General features: G+C 49.1%; 1 protein-coding gene across 1 annotated transcript in view; it reads left to right on the forward strand.

Annotated features, from left to right (window-relative positions):
• Positions 1-18,100, forward strand: part of LOC119963462 (rod cGMP-specific 3',5'-cyclic phosphodiesterase subunit beta-like) — a 77,011-nt gene that overhangs the window by 47,235 nt on the left and 11,676 nt on the right. Inside the window, exons 15-18 of the mRNA XM_038792623.1 lie at positions 2,838-2,925; positions 8,234-8,334; positions 17,791-17,898; positions 18,015-18,078. Of these exons, the coding sequence (XP_038648551.1) occupies positions 2,838-2,925; positions 8,234-8,334; positions 17,791-17,898; positions 18,015-18,078 (361 nt within the window). The remainder of the gene's footprint in view (positions 1-2,837; positions 2,926-8,233; positions 8,335-17,790; positions 17,899-18,014; positions 18,079-18,100) is intronic.

An 18,100-nucleotide genomic window follows, 5' to 3' on the forward strand; every position in this document is an offset into this window, starting at 1 on the left:
AAGTGGGCAGAGACTGAGATGGTGTTAATTAAAGAGTTGGGATGGAACCAGGCAGCTCTTCATCAATACAGCAGTGAGCTGACTGGGCCCAAAACCTTTTCACTTATCCCTTATTCCTTTAAATTTAATTTATGCATTTGTCAAATACCATTTTAGCTAGCAAAAATATAAATGTTAAACACAGAAGAAAAGCTATTACATATTGATCAAATCAAATCATGCATCTATATACATATATAAATATAAATGGTCATGTCTTGAAACATGGTTAAGAGGAGTGCACTCAAACAATGGCCAATATTTGTTCCACGTACTGCTATTCGCTGAATTTCTGGCCCATATTTTCATCTGCAAATAAAAAAGAAGAATGTTTGCTTAGATTTGTAACTTATGACACAGCAACAGGAGCATGTCATGCACCTTAGCGTCTAACAAAAACGCATCAAATTGGGTATGTCACTGTTACCTTAACGGAGTGGATTGCTGCGTCTCTGGACTGATGTTAGCCCAGGTAAGATACCATGATCGGACAGGCGATGAAATGGCCGCCACTGTGGATCTGGAAGTGGCAGCAGCTATGTCTCTGGGATGAATTAAATTTCCCTTGCAGTGGCTTAAAGAAACAGCATCTGAATGGAAGGACGTTGTTCGACATTAAGGAGAGGCTGCATTACTTATGATGAAGCATTGCCAAACATTACTAACCTACTTCATCTTCAAACATGTCATTTTGTCCTGCCCAGCTGCTTAATATTTGCTGAGCTTTCCATCTGGTAGAATTCCACACCAGATACACTTCTCTTCTCATGGTTCCCTTTTAATGGTGGGGGGAAAGGCAGTGTGGAAGATAAAGGAATGTTAATGATCTGCTGGTTTATCTTCCCTTTGTTGCCACTCCATTCTCTAGCTATTGGACTCCATCCGTCTCCCTGACAACAGTCTGAGATTAATCCTGGCTATTCACAGCCTTGATCTCATATTTGACCCTGAGATGAAGTTCCGACCTCATATTTGGGCCAATCATTAAGCCTATATATTTCCACCTCCATAACATCGACTGCCTTTACCCCTGTGACCCATGGCTGATCTATCCCACATCCTGCCCTCTGTAAACGTGATGTTATCCAAACTCTGCGGTCCCATTCACCTGTCATCCCTGTGCTTCTTGATCCCCATTGGCTCCCGGTAAAGCTACTTCTTGATTTTAAATTCCTTATTTTTGTTTTGAAATCCCATTGTGGCTTCACCCCTCCCTTTCTTGTTTAATCTCTTCCCGCCCCGCGACCTTTGAAGATACCTGTGCTTCTCTATTCTGGTCTCTTATTCATCTCTGATTATCATTGCTCCAAATATGGTGGCTGCATCTTCAGTTGCATAGACCCCGGACCTTGCAATAGCTTTCCTGAACCTCTCCACCCTCTGCCCTTGCTTCACTGATCTGGCTGGGGTCTCACCTCCACCTTTGTGCCTGTCCCCACCCCCACCACCTGCATAACACTTGATTCTCTTGTCAATCAAAAACCTATCTAACTCAGGCTTGAATATCTTCAGTGACCCACTTCTCCAGGTGCCAATGATTCTCTCCAGATGTGATCTCGCCAATACCCTGTACATCTATAGCAAGGCTTCCCTACTTTTATATTGTACCCCCCTTGCGATTACCTCCCTCCATATAACGTGAGCCCTGTTGACCACTCTCAATGCCGCAGCTCCTTCCTGCCGCACAAAAAGTGATGACCGCTCTGTCCCCTCAATCAACTTCAGCTTCTTACCTTTTACAGCAGCAATCAATCGCTCCCCTCCCTCCACAGCAAAGGAATAGTAGCATTGCCCCAAATCCTTTCTGTATGGCCAGTGAAGATCCTGGAACGAGAGCAATGGTGAAGTTGCATGGATGCCTAAAGGGGATAATTCTCTGTCATTATTGCAATGTTGCTTTTGAAGTGTCTCCATTCAGTAGGCTGACTAAGTTGCGGTTTAAGTTGGAGTAAAGTTAACTTTTTAATTTGACTGAGTAGTTGTGAACTGCTGTCTAAGGACACCAATAACAACACCTTAAAAAGTAAATATAAGCATTTTCATTCCTTTACGTTCTGGGTGGCAGAGGTTGGTACATTTGAGACTTTCAACTGGGAATTGGATATGTAGGAGTGTGGGAATAGATGGGAAATTGGGATTAGCTGAGTTACTCTTACAGAGAGCCGGCACAGACACAACGGCCTAAATGATCATAGATCATAGAATTTACAGTGCAGAAGGTGGCCATTCAGCACATCAAATCTGCACCAGCCCTTGGAAAGAGACACCTACCTATGCCCACACCTCCACCCTATCCCTGTAACCCAGTCACCCCACCCAACCTTTTTGGACAGTAAGGGCAATTTAGCATGGCCAATCCACCTCACCTGCACACCTTTGGACTGTGGAAGGAAACCGGAGCACTCAGAGGAAACCCACGCAGACACGGGGAGAACATTCAGACTCCGAACAGAGAGTGACCCAAGCCGGGAATTGAACCTGGGACCCTGAAGCTGTGAAGCAACTGTGCTAACCACTGTGCTGCCCAGCCGCCCTTATGGCCTCCTTTCTGTGACGTAACCATTCTATGATTCTTTGAAGAATCTGTTTTTGAAGGCATAGAAATAATTGGAGCAAAGTCTGCTTGCACTTTATAAAATACATTTCATCCTTTTTCATGACATCAACTTGTGAAATAGCTACTGAAGAGCAGGCAGTAGGCCCCTGGAGTTGCACGATTGTTCAGTTCTGATTTCTCTGCAAACTTAGTGTTGCCTGAGGCAGTGTACATTTGTAATTGTCAATTTATCTTTCACCAGATCCCAGCACCCACTGGCAAAACTGCACGGCTCTTCAATTATGGAACGTCATCACTTGGAGTTCAGCAAGACTTTACTTGCCGATGAGGTGAGATTCTCATAGGCCTCCCTGGCTGGACAAAGCCCTCTTACTAATCCCAGCACTGTAATGGACTGATAAACACAATCAAACACTTGGGCCAGAAATAAATCTGTCAGTGAACGAAAACAGACCCCGTCTAAGAGAGGCTGTAGGTGAAATAAATCTTGATGAATGAAATGAATTAAAATCACTTATTGTCACGAGTAGGCTTCAATGAAGTTACTGTGAAAAGCCCCTAGTCGCCACATTCCGGCGCCTGTACGGGAATCGAACCGTGCTGCTGGCCTGCTTGGTCTGCTTTAAAAGCCAGCGATTTAGCTGAGTGAGCTAAACCAGCCCCTGATGAGGAGCACAAATGGGTGCTGGCCCACTCCTTTCCCTTTTTACACCGTCCAACTTTATTTCCTGTTGAATGCAAGATAAATTTCTCTCTGTTAGAACCAATAGGAGAAATAAACAATGAAAAACTCATGGAGCTAAAGGTACATTTTAAAACATGTGACATTTGAATATTTAAATAAGATCAAGAATAAAAACACAATTCTAAAACGTGAAACACAAACAAATGTACTCCCGATTGGTCAAGTTCCAAACACAGAAAAGCCACCTTCTGGGGTATTTCCCATTTTCTGGACTGTTCTGAGAATGAACTACTGGATGAGATGCAAGGGGCGCGATTCTCCGCTCCCCACGCCGGGTGGGAGAATCGCGGGAGGGCCCCCCGACTAATTTCATGACCCCCGGCGCCCCCTGCGATTCTCCCACCTCCCGCTTGGAAGAATCGCCGCTTGCCGTTTTTCACGGCGACCGGCGATTCTCCGACCCGGATGGGCCGAGTGGCCTGCCGTTCGTGACGGCAGCAACCACACCTGGTCGCTGCCCATTTTGGGGCTTGTAGGGGGCCTGGTGGGGAATGAGCACCACGACTGTGCTTGGGAGGGGACAGGCCCGCGATCGGTGCCCACCGATCGTCGGGCCGGCGTCTCAATCGGACGCACTATTTCCCTTCCGCCGCCCCGCAAGATCAAGCCGCCATGTCTTGCGAGACGGCTGAGGGGAAAGACGGCCACCGCGCATGCGCGGGTTCGAGCTGTCAGCCGTCGTGACGTCAGCTGCACATGCACGGGTTGGAGCCGGCCAATCTGCGCATGCGCGGCTGATGTCACATAGGCGCCGCCGTCGCGTCACTCTCAGCGCGCCGCCCGCTGGCCGAGAGTTACGGAGCACCGCTCCTAGCCCCGCCGAGAGGGGAGAATAGCGAGCGAGGAGCAGCCTCCGAGGCCGTCGTGAAACTCGGCCGAGTTCATGACGGCCCTCCCGATTTTTCCCGGGAGCGGAGAATTCTACCCAAAGTCTGGGTGGCACGGTGGCACAGTGGTTAGCACTGCTGCCTCACAGCACCAGGGACCCTGGTTCAATTCTGGCCTTGGGTGACCGTCTATCTGGAGTTTGCACTTTCTCCGCATGTCTGTGTGGGTTTCCTCCGGGTGCTCCAGTTTCCTCCTATAGTCCAAAGACGTGCAGGCTAGGTGGGGTTACGGGGACAGGACGCGGGAGTGGGCCGAGGTAGGATGCTCTTTCAGAGGGTCGGTGTGGGCTCGATGGGCTGAATGACCCCCTTCTGCACTGTAGGGATTCTGTGATTCTATGATCTGATCTGTGTGTCCTCTAATGCAGGTACTGATATTCCTGATATCAGTCACAACCTCACTCATAACCAAATCAATTCTTTTTGTCTCTGCATCTATTTGTTTCCCACTTTTTAAATATTATTTCATGACTCACTGAGCTAGATTTAACCCCCCCCCCCCCCCCCCCCCCCCTCCCCCCACCACCCACTTGCTGGCAGGTTTGAGCTTAGGGGCTGCACATAAAATCCAATGGGCACCATGTGCCATCGCCAACCCATCCGCCGCTGTCCCCGAGCGGCTGAGGGGTGGGGGCAAGGGTGTCGAAAGGCCAGCCAGCCGATGGGCCAATCCGAGTAATTAACTAACCAATGAATGAAGTTCCCCGGGGGTCAGTTTTGGACCCTTGTTCTTCCTGATATATATTAATAACCTAGACTGTGGTGTTTAGGAAATGATTTCAAAATTTGCAGATGCCACAAAGACTGGAAATGTTACCAACTGTGATGGGGAAAGTCTTGGACATCAAATGGACAGAGACGAGGTGATGGATTGGGCAGACAAGTGGCAGATGAAGTTCAATGCAGAAAAGTGTGAGGTTATTAATTTTGGCCATAAGACAGTATAAAATAAAGGGAGAAAGACAAAAGGAGATAAAGAGGATCCTCAGTGGACATATGCATAAGTCTTTGAAGATGGCAGGGCACGTTGAGAGTTCAGTTAATAAAGCGTATAGCATCTTAGGCTTTATTAACAGGGGAATTGAGTACAAGGGCTAGTTTAGCACACTGGGCTATATAGCTGGCTTGTAATGCAGAACAAGGCCAGCAGCACAGGTTCAATTCCTGTACCGGTCTCCCAGAACAGGCGCTAGAATGTGGCGACTAGGGGCTTTTCACAGTAACTTCATTGAAGCCTACTTGTGACAATAAGTGATTATTATTATTATAAGCGTGAGGAGTTCATGTTAAACTTGTATAAGACCCTAGTCAAACCTCATCTGGAGATTAGTAACAGGTACTGGGCACCATACCTGAGAAAGGATGTGAAGGGCGTGACAGTGGTACAGTGGTTAGCACTACTGCCTCAGAGTGCAAGGGAGCCGTGTTCTATTCCGGACTTGGGTAACTTTCTGTGTGGAGTTTGCATGTTCTCCCAGTGGCTGCGTGGATTTCCTCCAGGTGCTCCGGTTTCCTCCCACAGTCCAAAGGTGTGTGGGTTAGGTGGATTGGCCATGATAAAATTATCCTTTAGTGTCCAGGGATGTGCAGTTAAGGTTAGGAGGATAGGGTAGGATGGATGGGGAATGGACCTGGGTGGAGTTCTCTTTCGGAGGGCCGGTACAGACATGATGGGCCAAATGGCCTGCTTCTGCATGGGAGAGAGCACAGAGGAGATTCACAAGAATGATGGCAGCAATAAAGAACTGTAGCTATGAAGATAGATTGGAGAGATTGGAATTATTTTCCTTGAAGAACTGAAGGCTGATGTTCAAGATTCTGAGGGGTATGTACAGTGTAATTGGCGAGAAACTGTTACCACTCAAGAGAGCATCAAAAACCAGAGGGTCACAGATTCAAGATAATGGACAAAAGGAGTAAAAGTGATGTGAGGAAATTGCTTTTGCTTGGAGTCTGGGGCGCCCTTCCGGAGAGGGTGGTGGAGGCAGGTTCGATTGAGGTATTGAGAAGGGAATTGGATTGCTATCTGAAAAGAGAGTGTGTACAAGGTTATGGAGATAAGGCAGGGGGAGTGGGATAACAGGCAGCAAGTGAAGACTTGATGGGCTGAATGGCCCCCTTCTAAACATTCTGTGATTCAAGCCTCATCCCACTGCTGCTAGAATTTAACCATGGCGGAAGAGACCCACTTCATCCATCCAGCCTGCGTGGGCTGACGATGGACAGAGTGCCCCCTTAATGGGCCTGGACCCATTGGAGGGCTCTTCCCAAGGTGAAACACCTACCCTTCCTGCCTTTCTACTGGACCCACCAACACCCCGTCCCCCTCCAGCCCCCACTCCCTCGCCAAGGCCTGACAGCATGGCCTGGGCAAGACCCCAAACTGACATCAGCTCCCGACTCCCGTGCAGCTCACCTTCCTGTAGGCCTCACTGTAACACCGGTAGTGGCTAGTGCTGCCAGTGACACTGCAAACCAGAATGCTGCTGGCCTCTGACTGGCTGGAACTGTCTGAGGACGGACATCCTGATGCTGAGGGGTGGAAGTCCTGCCCCAAGTCATTTAATGGCTGCAGGGTAACCATCCACAATGGGGACAGGCTGTCTCCGACTTTTTATTTTGGGCTGGGGAAAGGAACCACGGTGCCCGGTCATATTGAGCCCACCATCTTCACACCTGAGAGAGTACATAGATAACCTTGTAACAGAATCAGCCAATAAATCTCCTGAACCACGGTTAGAAGATCATAGAATCCCTTTAGTGCAGAAGGAGGCCATGCGATGCATTACGTTTGCACCGACCCTCTGAAAGAGCACCCCACCCTGATCCACTTTCCCGTCAACCCACCCTATCGCCAGAACCTAAACCGTTCATCAAGGGGCAATTTATCATGGCCAATCTAACTAACCTGCACATCCTTGGACTGTGGGAGGAAACCGGAGCACCCGGAGGAAACCCACGCAGACATGGGGAGAACGTGCAGACTCCACACAGGCAGTCAGCCAAGGCTGGAATTGAACCCGGGTCCCTGGCGCTATGAGGCAGCAGTGCTAATCACTGCACCACAGTGCCGGCGGCACGGGAATGACAGAGACCCACTTTCCTCCATTATTCTCCTCCATCCCCTTGGGCTCCAATTGAGAAGAGACTTTCTTGACTTTGAGTCAGTAGCTGTTGAGTTGAAACTGTAACTCAGTGCAGTTCCTGAAGAAGTGTCGCTATGTCAGAGATGTTGGTGAGACATTGAATGGCTGCTCCCTCAGACTATGTAAGATCCCTTTAAAGAGCAGCAGAAACCTCCCCCCCCCTAACCCAACGCCGCCATCCGTTAAATGGTGGTTCATCACATTGCTGTGTGCAAAATGGCCGATATTCTCATCCATATATTAGGGGTGGCTGCACTTCACACTAGCTAATTACACATGAAGGGATTGGGAATGTCCTGAGAAATGTGATGAGGTTCTATTTAAATAAACCTTCCCTTCCTCCCTGCAAAGATGAGTTTTGCTTTGACATCCTTTCTCTTTCAAAGTATCTCAGAGCAGACACTTCCTGGATGTCGAGCTGCATAGAACATTACAGCGCAGTACAGGCCCTTCGGCCCACGATGTTGCGCCGACCTGTGAAACCCCTCTAAAGTCCCTCTACACTATTCCCTTATCGTCCATATGCCTAGCCAATGACCATTTGAATGCGTTTAGTGTTGGCGAGTCCACTACTATAGATGCAATGCAGGTGCAATGCTGATACACAGGGGCTGGAATCTCCGCTCCCCCAGCCGCGTGTTTCTCGGCAGCAAGCCGTTCACCGGTGCCGGCATTCTCTCTCTTCCCGCTGCTTGCCCATTAGATTTCCCATTGAAGCCACCCCACGTCGCCGGGAAACCTACCCACCCCACCCCACGCCGCCGGGAAACCTACCCACCCCACCCCACGCCGCCGGGAAACCCGCGGGCAGCTATCACTGGGCAACCGATTTAAATCTGTCTTGTTGCTTCTCTTCCAGACTTTGAACATTTTCCAGAACCTTAACAGGAGGCAGTACGAGCACGTGTTTCATCTGATGGATATTGCTATAATTGCGACAGACTTGGCGCTCTACTTTAAGTAAGGGACAGTAAGTCTGAGGAATGAATGAGGGTGTGTTGGTGCTGAGTTGAGTTTGGAGCCTTGTGAGGAATGACCCAAACCATGGGCCTGCTGTCCTTAGCGTGACCTCTCGGTTTGTTTCAGACCGGTGGGTGACAGCCAGCTTTAATGTATGTGATCGAGTACAGCTCAGCTCTGACTAACATTTCAGGTTTGGACTTGTCCCCTTTCTGGAGGTGAAGCTTTAATTATGAGGGAATGCTGTGTCGTACCGAGTAGTTGCCAGTGTAATTTCAGTGAATTACTAATAGACACTGGTCAAATCAAGATCCCTCCCACCACTGGAGCCCCTTCTGCAAAATCCTTCCCCAAACTTTGGTGTACCACCTCCGCATCCTCAGTTCCCCCTCTTTGCCGGCTTATAACTCGTTCTCAGAACGTCTTATACAACAGCTCTTGACCTGCTACCATGAACACTGATACTTAGGTAAAGGGCATCCCGCTGTTGTTTCGGTATGGGCAGCACAATAGCACAGTGGTTAGCACTGTGGATTCACAGCGCCAGGGTCCCAGGTTCGATTCCTCGCTGTGTCACTGTCTGTGCGGAGTCTGCATGTTCTCCCCGCGTGTGCGTGGGTTTCCTCCGGGTGCTCCGGCTTCCTCCCAGTCCAAAGATGTGCAGGTTAGGTGGATTGACCATGCTAAATTGCCCTTAGTGACCAAAAAGGTTAGATGGGGTATTGGGTTACGGGGATAGGGTGGAAGTGAGGGCTTAAAGTGGGTCGGTGCAGACTCGATGGGCCGAATGGCCTCCTTCTCCACTGTATGTTCTATGTTATGTAAATACAGTTACATTTACAGGCGTCAGGTGGCCAGACAGCACAGGGCCAGGGTCTGCACGCTCAGACATCACATGATCAGGGCTGGAATTCTCCGGCTGTTGGAATCACTCTTCCCGCCGGCAGCGCACCCCCCAAATCCAAATGACCAGAAGCTGGAAGAGAGTATCCCGCCGCTGGCGAACGGCGCTGCCGAGAATCACGCGGCCGAGGGGCAGGAGAATCCCACCCCGGATGCCACGCGGTCAGAATGTCACCCGATCAAACCTTCGGCAAGGCCTCCAATCAAAGTTGGTGACACTTGGCCAGGTGGGCGGCTGTTTCCAGTGGGAAACACCCTTGCGGCTGAAGGGTTAAACTGAAAACACATGTTCGCAATCACATTTTTGCATTTATGTAGATATATGCAAATTAATATGTGTAAAATAAATACATACCCAGGTTTGAACAAACATATTGAGAGGATAACCACACAGGAAATGATGGTGCCAATACCCTGCCAAATAGAACATAGAACATAGAACAGTACAGCACAGAACAGGCCCTTCAGCCCTCAATGTTGTGCCGAGCCATGATCACCCTACTCAAACCCACGTATCCACCCTATACCCGTAACCCAACAACCTCCCCCTTAACCCAACTTTTATTAGGACACTACGGGCAATTTAGCATGGCCAATCCACCTAACCCGCACATCTTGGACTGTGGGAGGAAACCGGAGCACCCGGAGGAAACCCACGCACACAGGGGGAGGACGTGCAGACTCCACACAGACAGTGACCCAGCCGGGAATCGAACCTGGGACCCTGGAGCTGTGAAGCATTTATGCTAACCACCATGCTACCGTGAGGCCCCAAATACCTTGCAGGGGAAGGGAAGCAAGTGGCCAAGCTGAGTCATGTTAACTCCAGGAGTTTGTGGTCAGTCTATAAATGGGTGTGGACCCACTCCCTCCCCCTCCCAGCCCCATACAAGGCCAGTGACACCCAGCGAGCATACCTGGGGCAGGGGCGACCTAATTTGGGAGTTCCCTCTTCTCCGGCTAAGAGGGAGCTGAACATATACTTCAGGTTAATATACCAGGAAAGGTGGGATGTCCCAGACTTCAGATGGGTGTAAATTGGTTCCACCCATTTCCTCCCGTGGAAGTGGTTGGATTTTTCTTTTAATGTTTTGACCCCCTTTATTACACAGGGCAGCAAGGGGGAACAGATTGAAGTCCAAGGTGGAGATCAGTTACCAGGGTGATTTGTGGGTGCTTGCGAGGAGCCGATGAGGCAAGGAAGGTGTGCTGGCTCCATCCAGATCTGGTGCCCACCCACAGTGACACTGTGAACTCTGGCAGGTTCACCCAGAACACGAGAAGAAGGAGCAGAAATAGGCCCTGATTAGAGCCTGTCCCACCATTCAACACGAGCATGGCTGATAATGGGGCATCAACTCCATGTTCCTGCCCGCTCCCCATATCTCTTCATTGCCTAAACAGACAAAAAAAATCTTTCTATCCCAGCCTTAAACGTGTTCAGCAATGGAGCATCCACCACCCTCTGGGGTAGAGAACGACAAAGGTTCACAACTCCAATTAATACGAGCGGGATTCTCCACCCTACAACCCCCCCCCCCCCCTCCCCCCTCCCCCAGCCGCGTGTTTCCCCCGATGCCCCCATTCACTATGGGTGGGATTCGCTCTTCCTGCGGGAAAGTCAGTGGGATTTCCCATTGAAGCCATCCTTTCCGCCGGGAAACCCATGGGGAGGGGGTGCTCTGGCGGCGCGGATAGAGAACCCGAAAGGCTGGAGAATTCTGGCCTGTAACTTCAATTTGCACTGCTTCTCATCATAAGACAGGCCCCTCATCCCAGAGGGCACCAACAGACACATTCCTGGCTTAAATCTGGGAGATAAGGCAGCCTTCTCTAATTTCCAGGGACAGTGTACCACCGTCTATTACTTTTTTCCGCGTGGGAATACATTTGTGAAAGTGGCTGCATGTATACGTGCGTGCCTGTGTATCTGCGTGTATATGTGTGTGCCTGTGTACCTGCGTGTATATGTGCGTGCCTGTGCACCTGCGTGTATATGTGCGTGTCTGTGCACCTGCGTGTATACGTGCGTGCCTGTGTACCTGCGTGTATATGTGCGTGCCTGTGCACCTGCATGTATATGTGTGTGTCTGTGTACCTGCGTGTATATGTGCGTGTCTGTGTACCTGCGTGTACATGTGCGTGTCTGTGTACCTGCATGTATATGTGAGCGTAGTCGTGAGTATGAGTGAATGATCACAATTGGGAACTGTGGGCAGACTATTTTGAAAAGAATTATGAGGTGTATGCCTTGGGAGGATAATACGACATTGTAATGAATAATTCTTCTGAAATCCAGGACAAGCACAAAAAAAAATCTTATTCTTTGAACAAATCTCTAAGAGTACATATACCTCGGTGTTTAAGATGCAAAAGATGTGGCGATGCCGGTGTTAGACTGAGGTGAGCACAGTAAGAAGCCTTGCAACACCAGGTTAAAGTCATCAGGTGAATGAGGAAGGAGCAGTGCTCCGAAAGCTAGTGTTTGAAACAAACCTGTTGGGCTTTAACCTGGTGTTGTAACACTTCTTAAGATGCAAAAAGCAACCATGAAGATTGGAGAAATGAAATGAGGCAGTAAGCAGCATGGTGGGCATGGTGACAGTGAATTCCGACACTTCTAAGTATCAGCCACATTGGTAAACACTTGCGGCAGTCCCACAATCAGCAACGCTACACTTTTAAAACATGAGCTACGAGCGATCTTGCAGTCCCAGAAGTCATGACATATGCTGTCATTATTGGTACAAATAAAACTTCCCCAGAACAAAAATACTTTCAAAGTTGTTTGAAGAGCGATTGTCAGGTTTGAACAAATCACTTTTGTATTTAACGTATAAATGTTGCCTGATTTGTAGCAGGCAAGGGGTGCCACCTGGTGGTCAAGGTTTATATTTCAGGACAACATTTGTGGTTTATTGCGAAGTTAGGCGGACTAAGAGCCGCTCTTTCGGCAGGCCTCTTGCGACAGTAGTTGGTCTAAACACCCTCTGGTTCATTGTTTACATTTTTTTTTTAATTTAGTGTATCCAATTCATTCTTTTCCAATTAAGGGGCAATTTAGCGTGTTCAATCCACCTACCCTGCACATCTTTGGGTTGTGGAGGGCGAAACCCATGCAAACACGTGGAGAATGTGCAAACTCCACATGGGCAGTGACCCAGAGCCGGGATCGAACCTGGGACCTCAGCGCCATGAGGCAGCAGGGCTAACCCACTGTGCCACCGTGCTGCTGCTGTGGTTCATTGTTACTGTCAGCTTAGCATTCGGGTTGAATAGTCGATCACACCTCTGGATTTATTTTCAGTTTTTTGTTCTTGGGCCACTGGACTTTGCAGAAGCAACGTTAACACTGGGCAAAGGAGGCTGTGCAAATGCTGGGTTTTCACAGTAGTTCTCAGTCGATCACATCACTTTCTCAGTTGATAACATCAACTCACTGCTGTAAAATTGGTGGCACTGAAATAGGCTATTCAAATCAACAGCTGTTTAAGTTCCACATGAGACTCCTTACACCCCCGTTATCTAACACTATCACTTATCTTTATATTCCCTTCTCCCTCGTGTGTTCATCCAATTGTGTCCAAATGCCCCCCCCCCCCCAAATGATTGTGGTACCCAATCACTATAGGTGTTATTGAAAATAAAAGCGGGAGGGTCACCTGATGTGGGTGGGAGTGGCTGCGTTTTCATCAGCTCTGTCCACTCATAGAACATAGAACATAGAACAGTACAGCACAGAACAGGCCCTTCGGCCCTCGATGTTGTGCCGAGCAATGATCACCCTACTTAAACCCACGTAACCCGTATACCCGTAACCCAACAATCCCCGCATTAACCTTACACTACTCTTCTTTTGATCCTTTATTTTATCCTAATGCACATCCCATAATTATCCTTTTTTGGGGATATACACCTTGTACTATGCCCTGGGTGACCCTGACTGGATTTTGGCGATGAGGAGCTGAGTTAAATTTTAACAATTCCTGGCTTGGTAGAGGCGGTCGGAGAAGGCCGGGGTGGGGTCCGGCTTGCAGTGGAGGTTTTGCTGGTGGATGGGCCCACGGCTGTTGGCATCGAGATGGTGGCCACCATTGCGAATGATGTTTTGGATGATGATTTGTCAGCTCAGGTTTTTGATGCTCACTTTGATGAACCGCAAAATATTCTTGAGAAAATAATGGAGGCACGGAAGAGAATCCTGTTATTCGATCGAGCAATTTCCCTGGTGAGGGCTCTTGGGAATCCAGCTGCATGGTGTGTGGTCTATCCTGACTGACTCAGGGAGTAGAGGCCGGACAACGAGTGTCCGTAAGCCTGATCTCCTGAGAGGAGTGGGGTGCGGTTTCCTGACTCATTTTGAGAATTGGCTGCCATGGTTTCGCAGTCTCAATTTGAAGATTGGGCACCTCGGATTTAACAGAGAAAATTGTAGTGTTTGAGGCCTGAGTTTGGTCCGTGTCCCCGACCACTGGTCTTATGTAGTCTTGTCCTCAATGTTTGTCACGAGGGGTTGGAGGAGGCTGGATGCGTCTGGTTCCTTGCAGCCTGGGCCTCGGGACAAAGGCGCGATGGAGGTGAAGGCGCTATGTTCGATGGAACTTTTGAGAGATTCTGAAGGTTGCTCAACAATACCTCAATCCAATACAGGATCGCCTGATATCCTGTTTTGGCAAAAACCATATTGAGTCAGTAAAGTGATATGTGGTTTGTGCACACACTTACCATTAATGAGAAGGGACTGCATTTTAGACACCCCTCATGATGAGTGAAGTCATGGTGGGGTGATGGGTGATTGGTTGGTATGGAGGTGGATGGTAGAGTTAGATTAGTCCTCACTTGGATTGAGGATCGCCCCCAGTTAGAGATAATTGTGCTGGGTTTTCATTTCATATTTTTGCTGCTTTGAATCTCGAAATTCCGTGCCTATCTCCTCCAAAGGCCCAGACAGATCATGGGCAGGATACTCCGCTGGCTGACGCTGAAATCAAGAAACGGGATTGGGCGGAGAATAGGTTCCAATGCCAAATTCACGGCGGCTGCTGATTTGACACCAAATCGCAATTCTCCATCACCTCAACAGCAGCATCAATGTGGTGTGGAACGTATGTACAGTAGACACCATTTGCATATCATTAGCGGGCCTCACCCAGTATTCTCCGGGGCCTCTGCGATTCTATGCCTCCGATGGGCTGAGTTCCCGACGGCGCGGTTCACTTGTGCTTTAAAACTTGTGAAACCGATGTGGCGGCTGCTGTGGGAGAGAGGGTCCAGAAAGTATCCAACATCGCCATAGATTGCTGACAGTTGTGCCACTGGCCAGGGGGGTTTCTGCCAGGGCCAGTGGGGTGTAGCTGGGGTGGCCAGGGGGTGGGATGTGGGGTCGGGGTGGACGGGCACGGAGCACCATTGCCACAGCTGGACAGGCGGCCATGCAGCTGCACACGCCGCTGACTGCCCACTGTGAACCTTGGGCCACGGGTCATGTAGGTGTCCCCCAGGCCACACCCCTAGGTGCCCTCTGGCCCTAGCTGACTCATCAACTGTATGGGTGCGCTCCAGCACAACCAGCGCCATCTTGTTGGCTGGGATGAGTGTGTGTGGGGAGTGTAATGTGTATGTGCGGCTGCAGCTTGTCAGCCTCCCGAGTATCAATCATGGACCTGGTGAATCCCGCACCGTTTCTCATTGGAATCGATTGTGCTCCACATGGCGCTAGTGCTAGCCCCTCCACAGTCGCTGAATCAATCCAGGTTCGGCGCCAGTTTTGCTGTTGTGAAAGTCAACGAATCCTGCTCCGGCGTGAACACGTTGTCTCAGGAACGGAGAATCCAGCCCCATGTATCTGAGGGAGGACTGGGTTCCTTTGATTCCTCTTAGTGGTTGGCAGTCTGGAGCTTTTGGAGTAGGGGGGCAATGAGTGGTGCCACATGCCTGGGTGTGGTCGGTTAATCCCTGCTCAAATTGTTGAAGTCAGAGGTTGTATGCTGTACCTCTATGTTGTTGGAGCTCTTCTCCGGTTTGGGGGTAGACCTGATGGGGGAGTTAATCGCCCTTCTCCAAGTGGTCTTATATAATTGTTTCCTGCATGGCCTCCCCATCATAGTTGGGTCTTCCATGAGGAGGCAGTTTTTTTGTCCTCTGTTGAGGTACAATCGCTCTGCCCCCTAGTATACTCCTTGCAACGGCAAACTGTGGTGGTCCGAATTTCTTTGGTTAATTCGGGTGTTCCTCCCTCAGGGTCTTTTTTTTCTCTTTATCTGGGTGACGAATGTGCCATTGCTGGTCCCAATTTATTCTATTGGGTTCTGGGAGCTTTCCCTTACCCTATCCGGGGGAGTGAACCAGCTCTCCCTCCCAGGACTCCCAATGAATGGGTGTCCTGATGTTTCTTCTTCTCCTCGGTAGTGGAGTTTCCTTGGTTGAGGTTGACGTGATCCTTCGAATGTCGGTGGGACCAGTGCGTTGCCCAGGGTGGGCTTAGAGAGGAGTGAGGCTGGCTGAGTGGTATGTCCTGATACGCGTTGGGTATCCTATGGGTACTGACACCTATGTGTCAGACCAGGCTGGACTAGGTCAGGTCACTTGGCAGGGAGATCTTTTTTTTTAATGTAATTTATTCTAAAAATATTTAAAACTACAACAACATAAATAAATCGAAGAAAATTCTCCACAACTCACCATTCACAGTTTGTACAAGTTTTTCCCCCTTTTCGCCCCCTCCCCACCCACGTCAAACAATTCCTCGAATATTGTCATGAACAGTCCCCACTGATCCCCTCAATTCAAACATAATCTTCTCCAGCCGGAGAAAGTCGTACAGGTCCCCCATCCAGGCCGCCACCCCCAGCGGCATAATCAACATTTCAGCAAAATCCTTAACTAGCGAGGCGAAGGCGATAACCTCGGCCTTCATCCCCTCCATCAGCTCCGGCATTTCCGACACCCCAATAATCTCCACCATAGGGACCCACTCGACACCCCCTTCCCCCCCCCCCCCCCCAAACAATCTTTGCTGGCATCCCGAACATCCTCTCCAACTTCACACAGCCCCAGAACATTTGTGAGTGGTTTGCTGGTCCTCGCCCACACTTCTCACACTTAGCGGGGACATCCTGAGAAGCTGAACCTTGATATGTTTTGAGTATCCTGCATTTGCTGACTCATGAGTGTACAAGGGTACGGGTCTGGTACTGTATGTGATTGATGTCCTGTTGCCCTCATTCATGCTTGGAATGTCCCTTCGTCTAAATAAGCAGCTTTTCTCTTTTTTGTCATATGGTGGAAGACGTGAGCTGGAGGATCATGGGCCTATGGCTATGTCCGGGTCCTTTTTATTCTGAGGTCCACCTGCTCCTGGTAGTTTTCCTTTTTTGAATCCTGTCTTGGTTAGTTCATTGGGACGCACTGACTTTAATCCGAATCTATTGTATAATATTTGCTGGTCCTCTCGGTATAACAATGTGTTATAATGATCGTTCCATACAGTGCCTGAGGTTAGGGCTTTGTTGAATCTTGTGACATATGTGAAATTCTCTTTTGGAATTGGTATTCTCTCGAGTTTTCTTTCAAATATTTTTTTCTGTCATGGTGGGGCTAAAAAATCCATGATTGGCTCCTGCAAGGGTACAGATGGGTCTGATATCCGAGGGGACGACGTGACAGTGCGTTGTGATGCCTCTGGTGGTGGAGTGGAGGGAGGTATGTTCTGGTGTGTGCTTGAACATGGTGTGACAAACCTATCTTGAATTTTCATGGTGGTGGTGACCAATTGCAGTGTGGGAAGGCGTGCACTAGTTTACCATGTTTTCAGGGCCATATCCTTCTCTCTATTATTCTCTGGCAGTGCGTACAGAGGCACCATGTTGAGTCTAATGGTTGTACTGGACCAGCCATATTGCTGTTCTCCTGTCACGCGCCCGCCCCCCTTTATTTCTCTATGTTGAGACGTTTTTGCTCAGCTGAATCGTTCCAGTGGTTTTGTTGTGTTATTTGTTAAAATGGAAAAACTTCAATTAAAATACTTTTTTTTAAAAAAGCATTTGCCATTAGCTGAACAAATGAAAAATCAGAACTGCATTGTCATAGAACATAGAACAGTGCAGCACAGAACAGGCCCTTCGGCCCTCGATGTTGTGCCGAGCAATGATCACCCTACTTAAACCCACGTAACCCGTATACCCGTAACCCAACAATCCCCCCATTAACCTTACACTACGGGCAATTTAGCATGGCCAATCCACCTAACCCGCACATCTTTGGACTGTGGGAGGAAACCGGAGCACCCGGAGGAAACCCACGCACACACGGGGAGGACGTGCAGACTCCACACAGACAGTGACCCAGCCGGGAATCGAACCTGGGACCCTGGAGCTGTGAAGCATTGAAGCTAACCACCATGCTACCGTGAGGCCCTCATCATGCTGAAATCTCCAGTAAAGTAGTTGGGAGAGGGGCCCACTAGGGAGGGTTCACTTTGTTGTTTGGAGTGTATGAACGGCTCAGTACAAAGTCAAATAACTCACAGGTTGTTTCTTCTTTTCGTTCTTACAGAAAGAGAACGATGTTTCAAAAAATTGTCGACCTGTCAAAAACCTATGAGGATGAGACGGCCTGGGTGGAGTACATGTCATTGGAGACGACCAAGAAAGAGATTGTCATGTAAGAAAAATATTTTTTAAATCCCATCGAGGATGCTGCCAGTGATTGAGGAAAGCCTTTATGGACTCTTTGGGAAGCCGCAGCTGACCTTTAATACTTACTCTTGTCACATCCAGGGCCATGATGATGACAGGATGTGACTTGTCGGCCATCGCTAAACCCTGGGAGGTCCAGAGCCAGGTGAGTTCTCAGATCAAGCGAC

Source organism: Scyliorhinus canicula, chromosome 3 (genome assembly GCF_902713615.1).
Source record: "Scyliorhinus canicula chromosome 3, sScyCan1.1, whole genome shotgun sequence".
Lineage (NCBI taxonomy): Eukaryota > Metazoa > Chordata > Chondrichthyes > Carcharhiniformes > Scyliorhinidae > Scyliorhinus > Scyliorhinus canicula.